Source organism: Anopheles coustani, chromosome 2 (assembly GCF_943734705.1).
Source record: "Anopheles coustani chromosome 2, idAnoCousDA_361_x.2, whole genome shotgun sequence".
Classification (NCBI taxonomy): Eukaryota; Metazoa; Arthropoda; class Insecta; order Diptera; family Culicidae; genus Anopheles; species Anopheles coustani.
In genome coordinates this window covers 80,323,539-80,339,456 of record NC_071289.1, presented here as the reverse complement: position 1 = coordinate 80,339,456, position 15,918 = coordinate 80,323,539, and the positions used below count along the sequence as shown (strand labels likewise).

Here is a 15,918-nt window from a genome sequence, read left to right as displayed (position 1 = left end):
TAACAACTTCAATCTCGGCGGTGGCTGGACGGTGTTCCAGCGACGGGTTGATGGTTCCGTCGAATTTCACCGCAACTGGACGATGTACAAGCACGGATTCGGAGACGTAAATGGAGAGCACTGGCTTGGTTTGGAGAAGCTTCATATTATGACGAGATCAGGAAGACACGAGCTGTTGGTGCTGTTGGAAGATTTCGAAGAAAACTCAGCCTATGCGCTTTATGATGAATTTGAAATCGGAAGTGAGGTGGAAAAGTATAAGCTCACCGTGGGAAAGTATTCAGGAACCGCTCGTGACTCACTGAAATACCATAATGGAATGGAGTTCTCTACATTTGATCAAGATAATGATAACTTCAGTGGCAACTATGCTAGAAGCAGGAATGGAGCATGGTGGTTTCAAAACTCTTCGATACCGTACGTATACCACATGTAAAACGTAGACACACCTATCGTATCCTAACTCATAGAAATCTTTCTTTTTGTTTTTTTTTTCTTTCCTTTCTATTGCAGTCATTTGAACGGGCCATATTTTATACAAGGTGACCATAAGCAATGGGGAGTGGCTTGGGACTCATTTCGTTATAAGTACTCGTTGAAATCAGCAACAATGATGTTTCGTAATCGTGCATCTAACTAGCTCTTGGATGCCTTTGGCAAATCGTAGGATTCTAATCTTCGTTTTTCTTTTCCCTCACTGTTTCTAGATAAGTGCAGTAATTTGATTCAATTTCATTCTTTATAAACGAAATGTATTTATCGGACGAAATAAAGCGAAATAAATAGTTATTCCAATTGAGAAAAACAAACATCTGATAACTGCTGCTTTACGCAAACGGAACATTGCATCAACCATGACCTGCAAAATGTGTATTTCTATAATACTAGATTACATGAATATTATTGTAAAAAATTATGCAATGGAAAAACAGCTGAGCAAAATCAAACACAACTATGACGTAGCGTATGGAACGAACAAACAAACGGAATGATACGGTTTGTCGTAAATTATTTTTCTAATACTTTTAATTTTCTTACAAACCTATTTATAACATCAACGCTAATTATATCAAAGTTAAGAAAAAATAATCCAAGTAAAGCTTATTGGGTGGAAATCACAAAAAAGCTGAACTGAAAAAAACTGAAACTGGACTTTTCCCTGTAAGAGATGGCTGACCGTCCACATGTGCGAAGAGAAAAAGTCTAGTCAGTCATTAACAGCCAGGGAGTGACCGAAGACGGTGGTTGAACCAAAGAATAAAAAAAGATACCAGATAAATATTTTTTGAGAAACCACTTCTCGCACAGCAGCAGAAAGGCATAAAAATCATTAATCATGAAAGAAATGAGTAATGTGAAACATAAAAAAAATATAAAAAATCTATTATGAACCATAAATAAAACTATTAGTTTTTCGAAACAAACTGGATTAAAAGGCCCGAAGTTTCTAATTCTTATCCAGTGTATTCTGATACAATATTGGTCTAACGGCTGACTTATGGCTTTACCATAGCAGAGCAATTGAGAAAACCGTTTACTAGTTCGAAAAACCGGTTTTCCTTTTCTCCGATCGAGCAGATTTGCTCAGGTTAACTGTGGATGCGATAGTGATCCTCCCATTTTCCCCAAGGAAGGTGATTGCTATGGCGGACAATGCAATGCAATGGGATGAGCGTATCAAGAATGTCCATACATTGCATAAATTTTAATGCGTCAGATTATCCAAGTAGGAGCGTTGTTGAATGGTACATGAGTGTTGAAAGCTAGCAAGGAAAACGTCTCAGGGAGGAAGGGACTCATAGCTCGCCCGGGGAAAGATAGGGTACTCGAAGTAGCTTGGTCTAACTCGCCTCAGGCGCAACTCGGCTAGTTTAGCATGAAAAGAGTGTTTCCTTCAAAGGAAAAAACACAACCTAGGAAACCACCAACGAGTGAACACAGTGATCCAGAGAAAGCAGAAAATACAAATCAGTTGTTTACAGAACTTCTACTACGGAATTATCTTGCCTACTTTGCCGTTCCGCACCGTAGCTGTGAGCATTCGCTTCAGCTCGGTTTCGACGATCACCCAACAAGCGTCATCATTGCAGCGTCAGATTTTTAGCGTGACATTTTGCATTTTTTATAATGAGAAGTATGATTCAAACGCTATGAAAGATGAAAGCGTAGCTAAATATAAATACATCCATATTGACTGTGAACAAATTTTTGTGAGAACAACTACTAAAAACCCATAGCAAAACGAGCTCATTCTAGGAAAATTATTAATGGAAATTTGTTGTGAACGTTGAAGCAAATGATCGCACCAAAGGGTACAATCGTTAGTTACTCAAGCGATACTTCTTCAATTTAACAAGTTCAGTTCTTTGTAGAAGGTTGCACAAAACAGTCTTAAGTCATACTAGTGGCAAAACCCAACCCACAATCTTAAACTTAGAAGTGTGCTTGTGTTACTGCTATAACAGCAAGTTTGTGAAATATGTCGATAAAAAGAGTGTTTTTGTATGTGATTCTGTGCAATTTGGTGCGCTTGGGATGGACAGCAGAAGGAGAAGCTACTGCCGACATGCCAACCGTGATGGAAGCGATCATTAACGCAATGATCGATTTTCGCAAGGAAATCTTGGACAAGCTTCAACTGTCGCTCGAGTACCACACGGAGCAGTTGGAGGAAATCAAAGTCAATGTAGGACACAAGATGCAAGGACAAGAAAACAGAATGAACAATGAAATCAACGAAATTAGAAACATACTTGGCGCGATGAGCAGAGAGCTGCTTCCAAGAACATGTGATCGGGTCAAATCTAAATACACTAGTGCTTTAAATATTACTCGTCTTGGAAAAATTACACAGCCTTTCTTGGTGCTCTGTTACTTCGATAACAATTTCAACCTCGGCGGCGGCTGGACCGTGTTCCAGCGACGGATTAATGGGTCCGTGGAATTTTACCGCAACTGGACGATGTACAAACATGGGTTCGGAGACGTCAATGGAGAGCACTGGCTTGGTTTGGAGAAGCTACATATTATGACGAGATCCAGAAGACACGAGCTGTTGGTGCTGTTGGAAGATTTCGAAGGAAACTCAGCCTATGCGCTTTATGATGATTTTAAGATTGCGAGCGAGGAGGAAAAGTATAAGCTCACCGTGGGAAACTATTCTGGAACCGCTGGTGACTCGTTGAAAGGCCATAATGGAATGAAGTTCTCAACATTTGATCAAGATAATGATAAATTAAACTACAACATTGCTAGCGAACTATCAGGAGCATGGTGGTTTAAACTCATGTGGGAATCGTATGTATACCACATTTGAAACGTAGCCACACATATCGTGTCCTAACTCATGCAAATGTTTTTTTTCTATTGTAGCCATTTGAACGCGCCATATTTTTTAAACGGTGACCATAAGCAATGGGGAGTGAGTTGGAACTCGTTTCGATGTTTCTACTCGTTGAAATCTTCAACAATGATGTTTCGCAGTCGTGGCTCTAACTAGCTCTCGGATGGCATTTGCAAATCGTTGGATTAAAATCTTCGTTTTTCTTTGCCCTCACTGTTTCTAGTTAAGTGCCGAAATTTTACTCAATTTCATTGTATTGTAAACTAAATAAAGTGAAATAAATAATTATCGCAATTAAAAAACAACATCTCATAGTATGATTGAAACAATCCCTCTACGTTAAAGGAACATTGTGGATCAACCATGACCTGCACAATTTGTATTTCTATAATTCAAGATAACATTCATGTAACATTGCAGAAAATTATGCAATGGAAAAACAGCTGAGCAAAATCAAACATAACTATGACGTAGCGTATGGAACGAACAAACAAACGGAATGATATGGTTTGTGGTAAATTTTTTTTCAAATACTTTTAAACATTTACTTACAAACCTATTGATAAAAAGAATGCCAATTATATCAAAGTTCAGAAAAGCTAATCCAAGTAAAGCTTGTTGGGTGGAAATCACAAACAAGTAAGGAACTATAGCTTATCTGCACACCAACTGAAACTGGATTTTCCCCTATAAGAGATGGCTGACTGTCCACGTTTGCGAAGAGAAAAAGTCTAGTAAATCCTTAACAGCAAGGAAATGACCAAAGACTATCGTTAAACTAAAGAATAAGAAAAAATACCCGGTGAACATTCTTTGAGAAATCAGTTCTCGTACATCAGCAGAAAGGCATTAAAATCATTATTCATGGAATAAATAAAAGAGGTGAAACATTCAAAACCTATAAAAATATTTGCAATGAACCATGATTACTACTTTTAATTTTTGCAAACAAAAGTATGATTCAACACTATGAAAAATAAGAGCAAAATAAAATATAAAAAAAAACATGTCGGCTGTGAACAACAAACAAATTTTGTGAGAACAACTGATCGAAACCCATTGAAAAATTAGCTCATTTTAGAATCATTATCAATGGAGTTTTTGTGAACATTGATGTAAATGAACGCACCAAAGGGCACGATCGTTCGTTACTCAAACAATATTTTGTTCAAAATGCTATGTTCAGTTGTTTGTAGAACCTTCGACGGACTCTACGGAAAATTTTGGAGTGACATTGGTGAAACATGTCGATGAAAAGAGGGTTGTTATTTGTGATTCTGTGCAATTTGGTGCGCTTAGGATGGACTGCAGAAGGAGAAGCTACTGCCAACCGTAATGGAAGCGATCGTTCGCGCAATGATTGATTTTCGGAAGGAAATATTGGACAATCTGCAATTGTCACTCGAGTACCACACGGAGCAGCTGGAGGAAATAAAACAGCATACGGAATATAAGCTGATAGAACTTCGCGATGAGATAAATCGCAAATTAAATCAACAGCAAAATTGTTGCAAACAGCAAAAGAGTTGCTTGCGTACCACAAGGAGGAAATCAAAGTTCATGTTGAACAAGCGGTGCAAGATCAAGAAAAATGGATGAAAACCGAGAGTGAATCAAGGTTTAAAGAACTTCGAGAGTCTAACAAAATGCTCCAGGAGGAGACAAAAACCCTTCTTGATAAATGTAACGCACAAATGCAGGAATTTGGGAAAACACTTAATGCGATAAACATCAGGTCCCTTTACGGCGGAGGCTGGACCGTCTTCCATCGACGGATTGATGGGTCCGTCGATTTTTTCCGCAACTGGACGATGTACAAACATGGGTTCGGAGATGTCAATGGAGAACACTGGCTTGGTTTGGAGCAGCTTCATATTATGACGAGATCAGGAAGACACGAGCTGTTGGTGCTGGTGGAAGATTTCGAAGGAAACTCAGCCTATGCGCTTTATGATCAACTAGCTCGAAGCCCCGGCGAAGCTCGGGGAGGAAAAATGTGACTAAAGTTTTTATTCTTGGTTCATTTTCAGTGCTACATTCAGATTGCCTGCAGACATATTAGTAGCTGTGATATCACACGGAAATTTTCTTTCATCAATAGTCTAGGGGGCAAAGTGCATGGGTGTTGTTCCGGAGGATCGGAGTTCGAATCTAGGCTAGGAAAAACTATTTTGTTGACGGTTTTAAAAAATTTTTTTCATGATTTTTTTTGAATATTTAATGTACTTTTTCAAATCTGATCATATTTTGTTACATAGATTTCAAATTATCATAACCACTATTAAATTAACAGCTTGGTGGTTCAATTTATTCACATAGCCATATATACCTGTATTTTCCCTATGCTATCCACTCGTACAACTGGTGTACTGGTAGTGGTGCTCGAGCCTTGCATCAGAGGTTTGGTGTTCGAATCCCGGATGGGGAAATCTTTTATAGTACGAAATAAAATTTTTCTTCAATATCTACGTTTGCCATTCAAGTAGCGATATTTCCTCACTATTTCTAACTTGTGCTATGGTTCCTCGGCAAGACTACGGCTTCGCTCTTGGTAAACCCGTGTTCGAGTCCCGTTTCCACTTAGAGTCAGATTGTAAAAAGCATGCTTCACGTGCACTGTAATAATGTAGGGTTTATTGCCTCATCTCATCACGGGACTTTGAAACTGAGATTTATAAAAATAAAGATTCAAGATTGCGAGCGAAGTGGAAAAGTACATGCTCACCGTGGGAAAGTATTCGGGAACTGCTGGTGATTCGTTAGAATACTATAATGGTAGGAAGTTTACAACATTTGATCAAGATAATGATAACAACAGTGGCAACCTTGCTAGAAGATATAAAGGAGCATGGTGGTTTGGATCCGCTTGGAAATCGTATGTAAAGCACATGTAATACGTATGCTCACATATCGTATCCCAACTCATACAAATGTGTTTTTCATTCTTTTCTATTGCAGCCATTTGAACGGGCCATATTTTATAAAAGGTGACCATAAGCAATGGGGAGTGAGTTGGGCCACATTTCAACATTCGTACTCGTTGAAATCAGCAACGATGATGTTTCGCAGTCGTGCCTCTAACTAACACTCTGTCTTTGGCAAATCGCAGTATTATACCTTCGTTTTTCTTTGCTAGCTCTGTTCTGTAAACTAAATGTATCTACCAGACGAAATAAAGTGAAATAAATAGATGTCTCGATCGAAAAAAAAAACGTCTCATAATATGATTGAAACAATCCCTCTGGGATAAAAGAACATTGTGGATCACCTATCACCTGCAAAATGTGTATTTGTATTATTCTAGATTACATGAATGTTATTATAGAAAATTATGCAATGGCAAAACAGCTGAGCCAAACCAAACAAACAAAGCTACTAGGTTGTGAACAACAAACAAGTTTTTTTGAGAACAACTGCGCGAAGCCCATAGCATAATTTGCTCGTTCGATCATTATCACGTAGCGTATGGAACGAACAAACAAAATTGATGAACAAACTTATTTTCAAAACGGTTACCATAAACAAAATGATGTGAACTGGAGCACATTTCGAGGACATCATCATTCGTTGAAATTAGTATCAATGATGTTTCGAAGTCGTCCCTTTAACTAACTCTCGGATGGCATTTGCAAACCGTAGGATTCAAATCTTCGAATTTTATCAGCCCTCGCTGCTTCTAATTAAGTGGAATTTATTTGTTTTGTTACCTAAGAGTCTGGTCAAAATAAAGTGAAATAAATATTTATCTCGTACGAAAAAATATAGTAAATCCTTAACACCTTGACGTCCGCACAATTCACGGTGTCGCAACGCATTACGACCGGCCCGTTTGCACCAGGTCCTCTGTATCCGGCCGTCCTGTTTAATCATTCTTTTTCTTTCTTTACACGAATTTACGTACGTACAGCAACGCGTCCAGTGATTTTTTTTTATATTCCATTTGATGTTTGTTTACGTCCAGTAAGCTGTGGCGCGTGTCAGGTGGAAGCGTTGACAGCACACCAAAATGATGTGATCGGATGAAAACCGATGAGGATTCATTCAATCGTAGCGTGTATCCGGACGGCAAGGTGTTAACAGCCAGGGAATGACCGAAGACGGTCAATACACCAACGCATAAGAAAAGATACCTGATGAACCACTTCTCGCACAGCAGCAGAAAGTCATTCAAACCATTACTCATGAAATAAATTAGTAAGACGGCAAAGTGGAGATAAAAAAAAGCTATAAAAAATCTACAAGGAAATCTGACGAAGTGGTAACGTACATAAGCCCCTGTTTTTTGTACAGAAATGAGGCGAATGGAAATCCAGTTTTGATTATGATCGTGTGACTAACCTATTTTAGATTAACAAAAACTAATTTGTTTTGGAAACAAAAGTATAATTGAAACGATAAGAAACATACAAGCGAAACAAACTATAAGTATATCTATATCGGTTATGAACAACAAACAAGTTTTTTTGAGAACAACTTCGTGAAACCCATAGCAAAATTTGCTCGTTCGATCATTATCAATGGATAGTTTTTGTGAACGTTGATGTAAATGAACGCACAATTTCGATAGTCTGTTTCTCGAGCAAGGTTTCTTTAAAAATTTAGTTGTTTGTAGAATCTTCGACAGACTCCACGGAAAATTCTGGAGTGAAGTTTGTGAAATATGTCGATAAAAAGAGCGTTGTTGTGTGTGATTCTGTGCAGTTTGATGTGCTTAGGATGGACATCAGAAGGAAAAGCTACAGCCGACATGCCAACCGTGATGGAAGCGATCGTTCATGCTATGATCAATTTTCGCAAGGAAATCTTGGACAATCTGCAACTGTCGCTTGAGTACCATACGGAACAGCTGGAGGAAATTAAAGTTCATGTTGAACAAAAGATGCAAGAACAAGAAAACAGAATGGAAAAACAGAATGAAGACATTAGAAAAACACTTGGCGCGATGAGCAGCGAGCTGCTGCCAAAATCATGTGATCGGGTCAAATCTAACTCCACCGATACTTTTTACATTAGTCCTCATGGGAACATTTCAAAGCCTTTCTTGGTGCTTTGTTACTTCGATAAAAAATTCAACCTCGACGGCGGCTGGACCGTGTTCCAGCGACGGATGGATGGGTCCGTCGATTTTTATAAAAATTGGACGATGTACAAGCATGGATTCGGAGACATTAATGGAGAGCACTGGCTTGGTTTGGAGAAGCTTCATATTATGACGAGATCAGGAAGACACGAGCTGTTGGTGCTGTTGGAAGATTTCGAAGGAAACTCAGCCTATGCGCTTTATGATGAATTCAAGATTGCGAGCGAGGTGGAAAAATACAAGCTCACCGTGAGAAAGTATTCAGGAACCGCTGGTGACTCATTGTACAACCATAATGGAATGGAGTTCTCTACATTTGATCACGTAGATGACAATAGTTGTGCGACAATTTTTCGGGGAGCATGGTGGTTTGCCAGCTGTTTTGATGCGTACGTATACCATATATAAAACTTAGGCACACATACCGTGTCCCATTTTATTCAATTGATTTCTTCCTCCCTTTTCCTATTGCAGTCATTTGAACGGGCGATATTTTCCAACTGCCGAGGGTGTGAAATGGCGCACATTTCTAGTACATAAGATAAAATCAGCAACAATGATGTTTCGAAGTCGTGTTTCAAACTAACCCGCGTATGATATTGGCACATATTGTTAAATTTTTTTATCGCCAGATTCATATCTGTGCACTTTTTTTAATCACAATGTATTAGCCAATGTGTGACGAATAGTTTACAGAGTATCGTACTCGGAAAAACCAACTACAACCATGCTTCGAAATTGTGCTTCCAACTAGCACGTCGTTTGAGCGGGTTTTTTTTCTCCTTCCAAGATTAAAATATGAACACTTTCATGTAATCAAGCTCATATCCTTATTCTTAGTTTTAAAGTAGCACCAATGCGCGAAGTTAGGACTTTGAAAAAAAAATCTTTACTAGTTGAAATTTCTCAAAGTCATAAAAACATTCTATGTAACTGCATAAAGTAAACCTGAACACATAGCTTATTCACGAAACAACGAATGAAAATGTGTTCTTGTATGTACTTCAACAAATAAGTTTTGATTTTACACGAAAAAAGATGTATCTTAATCACGCAAATTGTAACCGGACGAGGACGAAGATCAACCCAAGAGATAGTGCAGAATTACGTAAGCGTGCAGAGAACTCACTCGAATACTTTCAAAATAAACTCACCGATAATGAAATACCGCGGTTTTATGTGTTGGCCGAATTCCAGCCCGGCATTCCGGCACGATGATGTCGGGGTAGTGTGCAACTGTGTATTGCTTCTAATTTAGTTGAGTCGGCTGCCACCCTGCCGGTTCCCGGAGCGCATTCCAGGTTTCTTCCCCCATCACGGAGATTTCGATTTCAGTTCGCGACCCGTCGGACGGTTTTCTACGGCATAATAACACTACCCGTCGGAATGTGACCGGCGTGTCGATTACTTTTATTTACCTCCATTCCCGAGTTCCCCCCGGCGGCAGAAAGCAACGGCAACAAATTCGAAATTCACGATACATAAACGGAGACGGGAGGGAGACGGAAAGCGCAAAAAAAAAAGAAAAGGACAGCACAACGACCGCAGGATAAAGTGACACACAGGGAAATATTTCTTGATGCAACCGGAAACTATTTAGTTGACATCGGCGAGCTCCATTTATTGCCCACGATCAGACCGGAAGTGCAACCGAGTCGGTGGATGTTTTCCTCCTTTCCCTCCACCGAACCCACATTTCACATCGCTTTTCGGTGCCGCGTTATTGTCGGCTCGTTTAGCTACGGTGTTTCAGCCCAGTCCACCGGAAGTGTATTTAGTCCCGGCGAGGTTAAGTACGCTGTGGTACAATGAGAAATCGTGTACCAAAAAAAAAAAAGGCACAATAGGGATTGTTTCGGAAACGTGCGCGAAAGGATGATACGTGCTAACTATTAAACCGGAAACTGATTGCTACGGTTCGTGTGTTCTTGCAACTATTACCGAACTTTTCTGGAGTCCATTAGTCACGTTCAACCGAATGGGTTTCTTCAAAGGCAAAAACGAAATTGAGGTAAAATTTTCTTTTTTTAGCATACAACATGAGTAAAGCTAGAAAGTTTATGAAGAGTTTTTTACACTTTCCTTGCAGTTACACTATCACCCGAACGGAATTTGATTTGAAAACTCTTTTGGTTTAAACTAAAAAGTGGTTTATTGGTTGAAAGTTCTTAAATTGATGTAAAATAGCACAAAAAAACATGACAGGTATAAAAGAGTGATCCATTGCCGCTTTTTTCTTGGACTCGAGCAAAGTCTCACTTTATGCAAATAATTTTATACTCTGTTTGCGGAAAAAATCCGTTTTAAATACCTTCTCGTATGTAATTAAACGTTTATTAAAATTTCAAAATGGACAAATGAGATCCTTTTGATGCCAGAGTTACGGCGTGTTTTTAATTAAACTGCATCAAATTATGCATAAGAGAGAAGTGGTTGTAATGTACGAAAGGCGGCACGCGATATTTAATAGCGAATGCATGGAAAAGGACAGTTAAAAACATTCGATTCGATGGCATAAATCAATTTGAAGTGTAATTTGTACTCTGGTAAGCATAAAACTTTCATTTGAAATCGCTGAAAATCATTTCTTCATTTAGTTTCTAGCTTTTTTCAGCAACTTCAAGTAATACGTTTCTGGTTTCGTGCTAGCGAAAGCATTCAACTGCATTTAATGAAACCACTTTACGCCACATCAGCTAATTAAATGTAAACAGAAAATAAAGCGCAACAAAGAATACACAAAGGTCACCGAAAAGGGAAACGCTTCCCATTGCAAACCTTCGTGCCTTTGTATTTAAATATCGCATATTTAATTGCAGTATCACGAATCCGGGATCACCGTAGGGCAGGGCAGGGCAGCGGTTTGTCGTGATAAATGAATTTGAAAAGTTAAGGTCCAGTGCGCTTGCAACTCTTGACCAAAAGACCGCCACCCTCTGCCAATAGCCGAAGCAATCACATAAATAGAACGGGTGAAGTTGAACAAAAAAAAAATGCTAGAATATATCATTAGCTTTGCTCAATGCTTTTAAATGAGATATGCAAAAAAAAACGGGAAAATGCAAAACGTCAAACTTGAACGAAAAAAAAGGTTTCAACCTATCCACCCCAATGATTTATTTGTATCGCACATAAAATCTGCATTGGGCAAGAGTGCAAGTGCAACATCGGGGGGTAAAGCCCCATACTACATGAAGGAACTAAGAAGAATGCAAAGTGGAGTATGTAAGCACACAAAACGCTTTCTGGCCCGTTTTTTTTATTTTGTTGGTGGTCGTCGTTAGCATCGATCCCGCCCGGTCGCTCCGGGTGAAACCACAAAAAGAAGGCCCTTTCTGTATGCTGGGGGCGGTCAAAAATGCTGACTATTCTAAAACTGCATCCAAAAAGGGAGACCCACGTGGTGACACGCAGCGAGAGATAAGGGAGGAGAAAGCGGGCGCAAAAAAAACTGCTCCGAAGAAAATGCATTCGACAAGCCATTAATATTTAATATATCGCTGCGGGAGAAAGGAAAGACAGGGAAGGTCACACAGTGTGTGGTGGTGGTGGTGATGGTTGCACATAAACTTGTCCATAAATCACCATCGCTCAAGACGACAGCCCATAAAGCATTGTCGGTGGCGAGGAGCCAGGGGAAGTTCCCCCATTCTATTATCCTGGTATTATTGATCGAAATCGGGTTCGTCACTGGATGGAGGCGCCTGGTGCCTTGTACGGGTGCTGGCTAAATCGAATGTGCTGGGGGGGGGGGGGGGGGGTGATTCTTGCACACAAACGAAAACTCATTCCGCACGGCAACCGGAACCGACACCGACCGGAAATAGCTATCACAACGATCGTGATGCAATGATGCGCCGGTTCGCTCATCAAGACCTAACCTCAACCGAGTTCTTTGTCGTCACATCGGTCGACGGGATGGAAAAGATGGACAGCGCTTTAAAGTAAGCACCTTTTCAACCGTCGGGAGGAATAAAACTGGCAGAGAAAAAGACGAGTTTCACCCTAATGACGATGAGGTGGGAAAATCAAATACAACCACCACCGGTCACCGGAACCGATGACTTCCACTATTTACAGCCGAGCTTGACAGTTGTGAGCGGAATGCTCGTTATGGTCGGGGTTGGTGTGCCCCGGGTGTAATCCCTCACCGACCGGCGGAAGACACATTAGTTCGCAGCGCCATTAAAACAAGCACTTTGGGGGAAAACTTTATGCGGTCACATTTTGGAAGTGTCGGGGCTGCCGGGGGAAGGCATCTAAAATCTTTCTTCCCGAACGCGTTCACGTCAACCATTCAGCGCTCACTGATGCTGATTTATGTTGCATGACCGTGCACAACGCACAACGGCACAAAGCCAGCCGAAACCCTCCCCCCCCCCCGATCCGCCCGAAAGTCATATCATCGAAACGGAGCGACAACGAAGATGGGCGCAGAAAAACGTCCGGACACGCTCACAATCAATTGCAATTTCCTTCGAGTGACATTCCTCAGCGGCAAATACCACGCAAAAGCACAAAACTCCCTCCCCCCTCCTTGACGCCGATGATTGAAGTTTTTTTTCCCTCCCACTTATTATATTACCCCGTTCGCGTTCAGCTGTTTGCGGTGGATTTAGTAGTTTCCTAATGTGCCCAGTTCGTTTTTGCTGGCCCGTTTCGTGCTCCGAAACGACGCATCAGTCGGATGTTCAAACAAGGGCTTGTACAAACAGGCCACTAATGGATGGCGTGCTGCTTTAAAAAACGGGGACCTCGAGCGCGGTGCAGTGCGTATTAGATTCCTGATGCACAAGCGATTGTCAACCGGTGGGGGAGAACAGGACACACGACGACAGCGCGGACCGTTTGCAATCGAGTGTATTTCCGTTGGGCCACATTATAATGCGACCGACCCCTTCGTTGTTCTTGTGTAAACGGTACGTGCGAACATGTTGTGACACATGGAAAAGGATGTGGCCACGGTGCACGCAAGGACGAGCAAGCATTTCACGTGACCTACCGGAACAACGATAAAAATGCCCTTCGTCCTAAGTAGCTAAATAAAATCTCAAACTTATACTATTACAATGAACATATTTTACAAAAAGTATGAGGGCTTTCTTCACTAGTCTATGAACATTGTAAAAGGAAAAATGTTCTGCTTTAAAAGGTGTACCTTGAGCATTCATTTAGCAGGTACATTAAGTATCTTTTTTTAGCTTATAAATATGAATCTAAAATCCCCATTATGGATCAGATTTTTTTTTAGAACTTGTAAAGTTAACACACTTAATCATCGAATCATTTTCAACGATAAAGAGAAGGAAAAAAGATTGGAAAAAATGTTAATCATTCAACAATTAAATCACAAATATCCAACTCTCTAAAATTTAAAAACTCTTGAAATATCTGTATACCTTTATAATTCAATTATTTAGCGGTATGCAGCATTTAACTAGCAATGTGTTTAATAAATTTTCAATGAATGTCAGATGTGTTATGGTTTTGTATAGAAAAAATAACACTTCATTTTTACACGCAATTCAAAATTAGTTTAAACATGTTCCTAAACACATTATGTGTATTTCTTCGTCTACAGAACATACTTTTTGGCCCTTCCCTGGTGATATTTATGCTTGTTCAATAATAAAAGCTTGATTGATTTCCTGCGAGTCGAACCGTGATTGAAGTGATAATTTTACAAAGCACCTAAACAGAATAAAAATTCAATTGAAAAAAAAACACCAAATATTTTCCAACGTACATCAAGCATCGTTCATTTCCCGGAGTGGGGATTCCCGGTTTCGATACACAACAATTCGAGCACGCCCAGAAACGGGACCACAAACATAGAAATACTTCGTTAGAGGTGCATTTTCTGCAGTCAAGTTTCGGGTACTGAGAGACGGGAAAAAGAGAAAAGTCGTCTTCCGAAAAAAAAAGTCCCAGCGGTTATCGCGATAGTATCTGTGCCGGCGGCGAAGAGTGTGAACGGAGAGCATGAACGGGATGGGTGAGGTTTTCCACTTTTCCGGAAAAACCCGAGCCGGCGGTCGAGGAAATTGTAATTGACAAAAAATAACCATTTTCTTCCTGGGACGAGGCAACGATTTTCATCTTTCAATCCGACTGCTGGCGCTTCCAGGGCCTGCACAACTTTGAGGTTATGTAAGACAGTCCCGAGTCCATTGCCGGGAAAAACGCGCCAGCATGGCAAGACGTGCCCGACGGAGGAACCGGTCTTCCTTGCTGCGAAACCTCACGACGACGAGGACGACGACGACGTTGGCGTTTAAAGTTGCACCGACAACTTCCGGAAGGCGTTCGAGAGGTTCGGTTAAAAGGGAGTGTGTTTGTGTGACGGGAATCCATCGCGCCACGCTGGCGTCGATGCGAAAGGAACTCAAGGACTTGCATGTGTGAACATCGAATTTGGGGGAGTGTGTGTGTGTGTGCGGGTTGGTAATAAAGTCGCGTAGTGTGAAGGTCACGCCGAGTAAAAACGAACTACCGTAAAATCGGGGACGGGATGGGAAATGCATTCGCAATCCTGTTAACCCTTTAGTGAACAAACATAATATTTGAATATATTAAACATTTTGAGATGATTTGCGTAACGCCAACTGGAGTTTCATATTAAACCAGTTTTAATTAGCATAATGTTGATTCATTAAAATATAATATGTGAATTAAAATTATTTTTATATTTATACATCGAAAGATTCCGCTTTAATAATGTATTTAAATTGTAGTAAGGCAAGAGGAAACCATCCCCTCTTCATTCTATTTTGTATCTAAAATAGCTAAAGAATAACAAAATTTCCCAATTACTATCAAATCCATTTAAGCGATCAACGTTTCAGACACGTTCTTTTTTTGGGGTTTGTGTAAGTAAGAGTTTGGGTTTAAGAACACATATAATATCTCACTCACCTTTGCGCCGTTGCTGCCAGTATCCTCGACCGCCGGACCGTCGACCAGCGGAAGCACGTGTTCCGAGTGTCCTTCCAGCGTGTGATACATCATCCTCGTCATCGTCGTCCGAGTCGATGCATATGACATCGTCACCCATTGTCGGCAAGTGTGTTTTATATTTAGTTTTCCTTGATTTCCTTTTCACTCCAGGGCGGAAAGTGTGCGTGTGTGTGTGTGTGTGTGTTTCTGTGTTTTATGGCACCATCTGCACCGAGATAAATAACTCCAGAGTGCCGCGCGTCGATGCTAATGGGACACGCACCGTTAGCGGGACGTGCACCGTTTCACGCTTCACGCCAGCGTTAAACCGACGGTCCTTCGGGTTCTTGGAACGTGACCAATTCGCCTGGCGTTGGATTTTCCTTCTCATCCTGTACGTTTCCTCCCATTCTGTGAGGGGGATGGATGGCCCCACCGTCTCAAGTGTTACTCGAACTCGGAAGGAAACGACGGGGAAGCGGAAGGGTTTAAGCTTTGCACAAGGGTACACACTTTGGACGCATGAAGACGTAATCCTTTCGTTTTCGCATCACAAAAC

At 40.7% G+C, this 15,918-nt stretch overlaps 1 protein-coding gene across 1 annotated transcript in view; it reads right to left on the bottom strand.

Moving 5' to 3' along the window:
• LOC131265130 (uncharacterized) overlaps positions 1-15,477 on the bottom strand; it is an 82,623-nt gene extending 67,146 nt beyond the window's left edge. The window contains exon 1 of the mRNA XM_058267392.1: positions 15,339-15,477. Coding sequence (XP_058123375.1) covers positions 15,339-15,477 — 139 coding nt within the window. The remainder of the gene's footprint in view (positions 1-15,338) is intronic.
• Positions 15,478-15,918: the final 441 nt, after the last annotated feature.